General features: G+C 36.7%; 1 protein-coding gene across 1 annotated transcript; it reads right to left on the bottom strand.

The window, feature by feature from the left end:
- Window positions 1–824: 824 nt before the first annotated feature.
- Window positions 825–6,959, bottom strand: saal1 (serum amyloid A like 1). The gene is made up of 13 exons (XM_005809920.3): window positions 6,841–6,959; window positions 6,125–6,324; window positions 5,742–5,843; window positions 5,359–5,442; window positions 5,132–5,211; window positions 4,980–5,039; window positions 4,786–4,901; window positions 4,454–4,619; window positions 3,146–3,228; window positions 2,860–3,045; window positions 2,583–2,740; window positions 2,387–2,479; window positions 825–1,763 (listed from the first exon to the last, which is right to left on the bottom strand). The coding sequence occupies exons 1-13, from the start codon at window positions 6,842–6,844 to the stop codon at window positions 1,686–1,688; spliced, it is 1,410 nt and encodes a 469-aa protein (XP_005809977.2). The 5' UTR covers window positions 6,845–6,959; the 3' UTR covers window positions 825–1,685.
- Between the last annotated feature and the right edge of the window lie 2,474 nt (window positions 6,960–9,433).

Raw genomic sequence — 9,433 nt, forward strand, 5'->3', positions numbered from 1 at the left:
GAATCCTTTGGGTGTGAGGTAAAAGGAAACTTCATACATGACACTTCACATTAGCATCAAATACATCCAAGTCATTTCAGTGCTAGTGATGTGTAAGTTATATGCACAGGACACATAGCTACCTTCATGAAGTCAGATTACATCATGCTGCTGAGAAGACTGGCAGGCAGACAACGAAGTTTGGCAGGGCAGTGGGAAACATCTGGGCTTCAACTGTGATTTTCTGTGACATGAGATGCCTGGCAGCAAGGCCTGCAGACAGGAGAGTATCCGTCACTGGGCACAAGCCGTCGTGAAAGACCAAGCATGATTAGCCAACTTGGTATTTTTTCCTTATGACGACAGTCGTGACCTGCATGCAGCACAGGTCAGAGCAGAGGTGTTCAGAGAGATGTTGCACCACCCACCCCTCAAAAAAAGGATGATCCTCCGTTCTCACATCCAACATTACCACCCAGGGATTTCCATTAGAAAGAGTGTTCTACATATCAATCCCAGCTTTAATTAAAGAGCTGCTATATTCAAGGGGGCTTGGTGAGCCTGCTGGGCTGTTCTCCATGAGTGAGCGAAACGCTTCATTTGGAAACCAGATGAGTTTATTGTTTGCAGGCTCAAAGGCTTTCATCTGTTGTTTTTGTTTTTTATTCTTACCAAGTGACTGTCACCCTTTGGTAAACACTTGATCTCGTCATCAGCATCATTACTCATACGCTTAAAAAAGGTGACTCAACGCAGTTTTGTCTTATGTGGAAATGTACACTTATAAAATGCACCTGGCAAACATTTATTGTTTGAAACATGAATGTAAATAATGAGCACCAGGCTATAAAAAAACATTTATTTTTAGGTTTTATGACACAAATTAAGAGGTGGAGAAGAACATTTCTACCAATTATTAATGTCATCTTAGATGATCTTTGTTTGGTCATGTAAAATAAATGTTATTTTACTGCAATAAAAGCAGCAACATCATTTCTCAGTTCTGATTGCTGCTTGGAGACATGGACGTTTCTTTGTAAAAATAGGTGTAAAGAAATAACCTTGAAAAAAGTTAGTCTTTTAAGATCCAATTTTAAAAAGCATAAAAACAGTTAATGGTATACATCTATATTTTTAGGAATTGTTAGAGAAACCACCAAATGTGTTACATCGATTGAGTTAAAAGAAGAATTATTAGATGTTGGATTTATTTTCCCCCACTTCTCTGTAGTTATGCTCCAAAAAAAGTTTGGATTTTTCCAATATTTTCAATGCAAGTTTATGCTCCAGCAAAACCATTTTAAACAAAGGGTGTCAATAAAAGTGTCCGTCGCCATTATAAATCCTCAACTAAGCAAAAAAACCCCCAAAAAACAAGGATGTGTGTTTGGTGTTCTGTACTTTTGACTGAAATCATATTGGCCTACTGTTTGCTTTAAAAAATTTATCACATCATTACATCAATGATTCAATACAGGGCACATATAATCTTAATAAAAAAATAATTAAAAACTGTAAAGCATGTACGGATCTTTAATTTTGCCAAGATAAGCAAATCATAGATCAAGTTATCAAAAGAAATGATAAAGTTTACCATTAATGATAATGTCTATCGCATGGAAATACAAATATTTGGAGAGGAAAGACTAGCTGCTATAAAAAGCAGCAGGAGACTGAGTGAGAGCTAACACTGATCAGCAGGAGCCTCAGACAGGAAACTGTGTCCTCATCATGTCTGCCAGTTGAGGATCAGCCTCTGACAACGCAGCCTGCAGGTGCTGAAACTGTACAAGAAAAGAAAAGGGGAAGGGTGGAAATAACATGTTTATTTTCCACAGGAGGTGGTGTGGTGGGACAGATTGTCTGACTAATTAGACAGCAGGTCTAAAAGAAAACCTCTCAATATAAATAGCAAAAACAGGAGAGGCTTTTACTTACATCATACTAATGTTATTTGTACAGGAGAATTTAAAATCTATTTTTGCACAATTTTTCATTAATTTGAAAACAGATCTTGTGTGACAAAAGTTTATTCCAAGAAATGCTTAAGGTAAGATACGTGAAAAGCCTATGTGACATCTCTCTCCAAACCTGTGTAATTGTTAGAAATAAGCCTAAATTGAAATTTTAATTTTACACTTACCTGTACTGTTTTCACTCAAATACATAAAAGTGACTTTCAGTGTCATCTGACACTCGTTTACATTACATCTGGCTTTTATTAACATCAAACTTTAAACACTCCTTTTTGGTCAGTTTGATAATATTGTTACGCATTGAGAATGATACATTAATCTGTGCTTGTAACAGTAGCTGATTGCAGACATTATAGCAAAGAAATGAAATAAGATCAATTCATAAAAAAAAGAAGAGTTCAAATAGTAATATGTCTGAAGAGAGAACTTACAGAAGTCTTAAAATTGGGAAGCAAACAGGCTGCAGCTGCTTGACAGGTTTTCTGTGTCAGGTCGTCATTCTTTATTAAATCTGCCACCGTGTCCTACAGTGAAACAGTACAGAAACCTGAGATCATTTACAGTTATACAGCTATACGTCTATGATAATAGAAAAAATGGCAATGTTTAATTGGTCTGTGAGATTACCTTTGTAATATTAAGGCAAATGTCAGCTAGAAACTCTGAGGTAATCTCTGCAAGAGTCTGCAGCTGGTCATCATTTGCTTCGTCTTTGTTGGAATCTTCCCTTTTGGACTCGCTTTGATGCTGGCACACCCGAAAGACTGACCCAATCAGAGACAGGCCTGGATGGGGGGAAAAAAACAAACAAGTTAAAATTATATGAAGAGTAAAAGTCGATCTGGGATATCAGTCCAAAAAGACTTAAAAGTGTTGAAGCAGGTGGAGATGTTTGGAAACTTACTGGTGTCGTTTCTGCTGCACCACAGATTCTGGCATCTATAAAGAGCCTGCAGCACAGACAGCGCCTGAATTAAAATGCTTTTCTGCTCATGCAGGACAACCGGAAGATCATTTGGCTGACAGAGGTCCTCGCACACAACGTCACTAACAAACTCCCACAGTGATTTGCCAGGTCCATCAGGTGCCGCTGGGAAAACAATGACGTAATGTTGTTTTTTTAGTTTTTTTTAACTTGACGTTTAAACCTTGAACCTCTTGAGACTGAAATCTGATGAAAGAAACATTACCAAAAACCTGAATGCCCTCCTCTACAGTGGTGAGAAGTTGGAAGATGTGAAGATAAACCTCCAGACCATTGGGACTCTCAGACCTGTGAAAATATAGAGATCAATATAATGGAACTTCACATAAATGTGGCTTTTTGAAGCTGTTGCCAAAAGACAGGTCTGTTACTGCATAGTGAAATCATTAACATGCTACAAATAAAAATCAGCTTTTTAAAAAAAAATACAGCTTTTGTAACACTAGTGGCATTTATTCATTAGTAGTTGGTTGTGAAGAAGGATAAAAAGAGAAGGGAAAGACATGCAGTGAAGCTCATATTGTCAAATTAAGGGATTTTAATATGTGTGTGAACCAGTCTGGTTCAGGTTGAAAACACAACTTCAAATAAAGATAAAGTTAGTAAATACAAAACACAATTTTAAAAAGATGGTTTAATTGATTCAAAGAGAAAAAAAAACAACTAAACAAACCTGACGCTAACTGAACCACTCCACATGTCTCGCTGCGCTAGGAAATGATTTATTCTCCTGCAATGCCACTTTCCAAAGATCGTAGAGATAAGAGCATGTTTGACATACTCCTCTTCATCCACATTCATTAACATTTTAGATGGTTTATTTATTTATTAATTTATTTGGCAAGGACAATGCACAACAATTAACATTTCTGTAAATATCTGTTGACCCAACCTGATCAACAGTTGATCCTGATGGATACTGCACCTTATCTATGGCCATATGAACAATGTTCCTGTTGATTTTTATATTTAAGAACTGAGGAAAAATACAGCTGAGTAAAAGAAAACTTTTAAATGCAGCCTGTTAATGTTAATAAGAGGTGAAATATCCAGCCAGTGTTAAACCCCATCTCAATGTCTTCAAAAGAGCCAAATTATTAATATATCCATGACCATAACCAGAGCATGCAAATGTCTGAACAGCACTGTGTGTGTATCAATCACTGTGGTCCAAATACTACAAGGTTCAACTGGAGTCAGGTAGTGACCAGATCCTGTTTGTAATTTTTACAGCTCTTCCCAACAGCTGGTGAGTTGGCTGGAAGTTGACAAGGAAGGGAGTACGAGCCAAATCTTTAGGTCTTTTCCTGCCCTAAAGGCATTACATGTCAGCATTTTCTTAGCCACTGCTTCTCTCCTCTTTATTTTTGCTATATATTTAAAAGGTAAAGTCAATATTTTTCTGTGGAACCTTTCTATGTCCAAATACAGAAATGGAAATGTTAGCAACAAAATGAAAGGCATCAGATCTGTCAGGAATGGGTGCAAAACTTGGATACCACTCCTTTCCTACCTGAGCTGCTTTGCTGCCTCAAGGAGACACAAGCTCAAATCCAGATTGATATCCCCATCTCGCTCCTTCTCACCACTCGGCTGAGATGTGATCCAGCACTTCATTAATTCTTCATCAAGGTCAAACAGTTTGTCGATCAGCTCTCCCACCTTCTCCAGCAGATCAGCTGGATAATGCATATAAACATAAATTAGAAAGCAGGCAACAGATATGTACAGTAAAGTCAAAGAAAAAAACTTCAAAATCACAGTGCTGCAAGAAAATGCAAGTTTTTTTTAACAAATACAAGTAATCAGCAAATAAATAGAAAGCATAAGATGAAAGTAGAGTACTGTTAATAGAACTGCTCATGATGAAACAGAGGCTGGAGCACACAGATGTCTGCTGTTGTATTCGCTGAAGCCACAGGGAACAGAAGTCTTTTTGAGACAAACAGGTCAATAGCAGTCTGCAAACAAAACGAGAAGAATTAATGTCACTCTCTTAGTTCCTGATTTTTATTAGTTAGGGAAGATTAAAATCATACCTGCTGGTTTCTAGAAGGGTTGGGGGATCAGCATCTCCCAGAAGAAGCAACAGCACAGCACTGTGGTCACACCAGGGAGTTGCATTAGATATCAGAAACATAGCAGGAGCAATGCGTTTATTAAGCAATTTGAGATCTTAGTTACCACTCACCCCAAATCCTCGTTTTGGCTGAGAGTCGCACATGTGTCCGGAAAACAGGCAATATTCCCAAGGATTCCTACACAAATTTCCTAGAGAAAGAAAAAATTATAGACATAATTGTTCTAATTATGTAAGAAAGTTGAAATAAAAACATTACTCATAGTACTGGTATTACAGGAACATTTATTGATCATTTAAGATTGAAATCTGGCATAAATGAAAAGTATTTCACTCACTGTAAGACGTGGGCAGCGAGATTTGGCTATGACTCCAAGAAGGATATCAGCAGCTTTGAATTCTTGTAGGAAACCCGCCACGTCCTGCATGCATTAGGGTCATAAGCAGCAAATATTAAAGCTGGATTATTGTTACATCATGCTTATAAATTCAACAGCTAAATGCACTGTGAGAGCAGATCTGCAAACTCCAGTTTAATTCCACGTTTCCTGATGTAAATCTTCTTTAATTTTAATATCCACAATCTTTACAACAGATCTACATTTTAGGCACAAATGAATTGAGATGTTTACAATTAAGTTCATAAATGCATTTAAGCATTTTTTAAGTTTAATGTGCAGCAGAATATGGCTATTCAAGTAAGGTACTGTAGATACTGCACCTTATCCATGGCCATATCCCAAACTTTGCAAAGATCTTCTTCCTCATCGTCAGAGAGCTGCATCTGATCTTCTGAGTTCTCTTCTGAATGCTCTGTAACCATCTGCAAAACAGTGTGAGTTTACAGAGATTTACATATTAGGGGCAGTGCATAAAAAGAAAAGATGCTCCAAATAACTTCAAAGTGTGTGCAAAAAAAGGGAACTCAAGAGATTTTTGGCCCGGGATGAAGTTTTGTTGCTAAAAAAAGAAAAATCCTATTTTGTATGTTCCAAATGCAACTTTAGCTTAGATTATGTTGGCCTTCTATCTGCGAGTCCTAAACTTAAGGCACACTAAAAGTTAGTGATTAAGAAACATGATTTAGCAAGGCAGTCCACCTACCTGAATGAGTCGAGTCAGCGTGCTGAAAAGCCAGTGCTTGCTGTAAACTGTGTCTCCGATGGCATCCAGATCTTCTCCCTCTTCTCCATCAGCTTGGTCCGGGGGTGGCGACGGGTTGCGATCCATATGAGGAGACTGGAGTCCGGCTGGAGGTGACGAGCTCTCATTTTCTTCCGGCTCAGCACCATCAACACCGCTGTCTTAAGGAATAAACAGAGACGCTTCATATAAATCACAGAGCCTTTCAATATGAATGAATCTTGTTAATGCGGACTTAAGAGATCATTGCCGTAGCAGAGAAGCACGAATGTTTAAGGAATATTATATAAACTTTCCTTCATTATTAAGCTATTATTTTAATGCTAAAATACAAATAAATTAGTTTCTAAAACGTTTACGTGTTAAATAGTAAAACAGATCCACCGAAGTATTCCTGCAATAAATATTACCTCAATTAAAGATATTGTATCAGTTCCAGAGCTCTTTTCCTGTTAGTTTTGTTAGAAAAGTATATTGTTAAACCCATAAATATGTCGTCGATTAGAATAATCCAACGTTAGACGCCTATAAACCACGTGATTTTAGCTACTTAAGCCTCAGAAACTGTTCACATTTGGTAACTAGACATATTTAAGCTAGTTGCCGTCGTAAGTCGCTCCTACAGGCAGTAGTTTAACATTAAGTGTCAAATATAAACATGATATGTTTAAACTTACCCATGGGGACCGTTCTGAGCAAAGAGTTCTGGTTATTTAACGTTACATTAAAGTTTTAGAAGATTTTAAATTGCAGCACCGCTCAATTTCAAACAGCCTCCATGTATGATGGTCACATTGGCTGCGCATGCGCGTCTAATCTTGTTGTGGTTGAGAACTTGAATGCAAAACAGATATCGCCCCCTGTAGGTAGAAAGCGGAAGTGTCAGGTCCTCCTCAGGGCTTACTCAAGTCTTCTTTCTCGTTGTTTAAAAAGGACTGCTGACCTCTGAATAATGAAAAGGAATTACATAAAATGGCAAGATATAAGAAACTACCATAACTGAAGTTAAAAGTCCAAACATAAGTATCATGACACAAACTGTTCAGTCTGTTTGATAGCAACTATAGGAGTTCAGACATATTTTATGTTTCCAACCTCTTTTACTAGAAATGTGTTGTCCATTCAGTCTGTGGAATTGAATATCTCTTTTTACTAACTCGCTCTTTTTAGTGATTGACAACAAAAACAGCATTTACATGGTAGTAGAAAGTTTATAAGACGTTCAGAATAAATTTGATAATGCAAGATGTTCTCACCTCATCCTTCAGTGTCACTCTTTGTGTTTTTGTTGAACATGTTTAGTTGACCCAATGTGAAATTGATCTTTAGATTAAGCATTGTGAGCTGCAGCCTGTGTTCACTTCTGGACACAAAGTGGAAGTTCACACGTTGAATAAGGGTTAAGCAGACTGTTTGAGCTTTGCAGTAGCAAAACTTATAGTTTAGGTATTAGATAAGTGTTACCTGAGTTGTTTTAGGATTATTCAGATGAAACACTTTGATTAAGCTTGGATAACACAACCTTACATTCAGCACTTGTAGTTAACTCCAGTAAAATGTGTCAAATTTTGACCTACTTTATGCAATTATTGAAGAAAATAAGCCACACTGTACTTCAGTCAATGTTTTGACTGAAGTACTTGTATTTAGTTGATTTAGACATTAGACATTAACTGACTGTAGCACCATACAGTCAGTTACTGTGAAACTGTGAACTTTCGCAAGTTCACAGTTTAACTTTTGTTCTTTAATATATCATTCCTCATCTTGATATACACTAATAAGATCAAATATTTTCCACCAGCTGAAATTAAACCACTGCAGCAGATGTCCACTGTATTGAGTTTTCCGGGCATCTCAGGCCGGGCTGCATTTTGACGCATGTTGTTTTATGGGAAACAATGACAAGTCCTGGAGGTTAAACAGTATTGTCAACAATCATTACACAAATGTTGAAGTACTGCATGTAATCCACACTGTCTTGAGATAATTCAGAGTGGGCAGCATCCTCCTTCAATCAACAGCAGAGTAATAACTACAGAGCTTTCTCATTTCACAGCTGTCCTGGTGTGGGAGTGGTTCAAAGCCCTGTTTGCACTTGGAGGAGCTTAAACCGGATGATATTTGAGAACATACCAGCTAGCTTTGTATTTGTTTTTAAACATATAGCCTTCCAACGTGAAAATAACTTTACTTTAAATTGAAAAGTAGGAACATTTTACAGAGAACTTCCAACTTACTCGTATTATAGCTCAAGGCTGTCACTCTATAAGCATGGTCCCAATATTCTGCTATTTTGATTTATTTTGATAATGCTTTACAAATCAAAATGTGTAGATATGAAAAGTTTATTCTTCCATTTCCATTTTTTCAGTCATTTTGTGCTCTTACTTTTGACAGGAATTTAAATTAATATTGTTTATAATATATTTCTGTATTAGTTTTAGTTTTTGGTTTTGTGCTGTTTTCTGTTTGTATTTGTTTTCTTTTGGTTTTTCTTAAGCATTGTGTGTTTTTCACTTGAAAGAATGGAAAGGCTAAAAATGACTGAAATAAATTCCAATACAACACACAGAAACATGCAGTAAGATGAAAGAAAACTTTGGAAAGCACGAGGAGGAAAGACAAGGTGAGTAAAGTGCAGTGACTACATTGGAATAAGATCAATGCCAGATCTCATTCATGTAAACGTGACTGCAGGAAAAGAATTATGACAATCAAGGATGCAGCTCTGTCATTTCAGAAGTGCATCCTGGTCCATTCATAGTTCAACACAATTAAGATAATGAAATGGGTACTATAACTAGAAGAGAGCAAATATTAACTTCTGGTGACGTACTTCTGTGTTATTCAACCATCCATTCTTTCATTGACTTTTGTGACTTTTGTCAAAAAAACAAACAAAAAAAAAAAACGATTTTGGGGGTTTAACAAAGAAGAAGGGTGTGAGACTAAACAGAATTGGTTCAGGATCAGGTTTTGTATCAGAATTTTTTATTCCATCCCTTTTCACTTCCTTTCTATCCAAGTAAACAAACTATTTTATAACCATGGGCCTAAACCATTAACATATGCTGTTTTGAATTGCATAAAGCTTTCAGAAATGTAGAAAATAATCAGAAACAATTATTATCTTCTGAGAACTCTGAATTATGTTCTCCATAAATTTAGTTGTCTAATGAAATATGATGGGTGCTGCTCAATTCTCTCCTTCACTGTTTCATTGAATCTTACTTCAAAACAGGCATGGTGTCTGATAAATCTCTTTGA

This window comes from Xiphophorus maculatus, chromosome 2 (assembly GCF_002775205.1).
Source record: "Xiphophorus maculatus strain JP 163 A chromosome 2, X_maculatus-5.0-male, whole genome shotgun sequence".
Taxonomy (NCBI): Eukaryota; Metazoa; Chordata; class Actinopteri; order Cyprinodontiformes; family Poeciliidae; genus Xiphophorus; species Xiphophorus maculatus.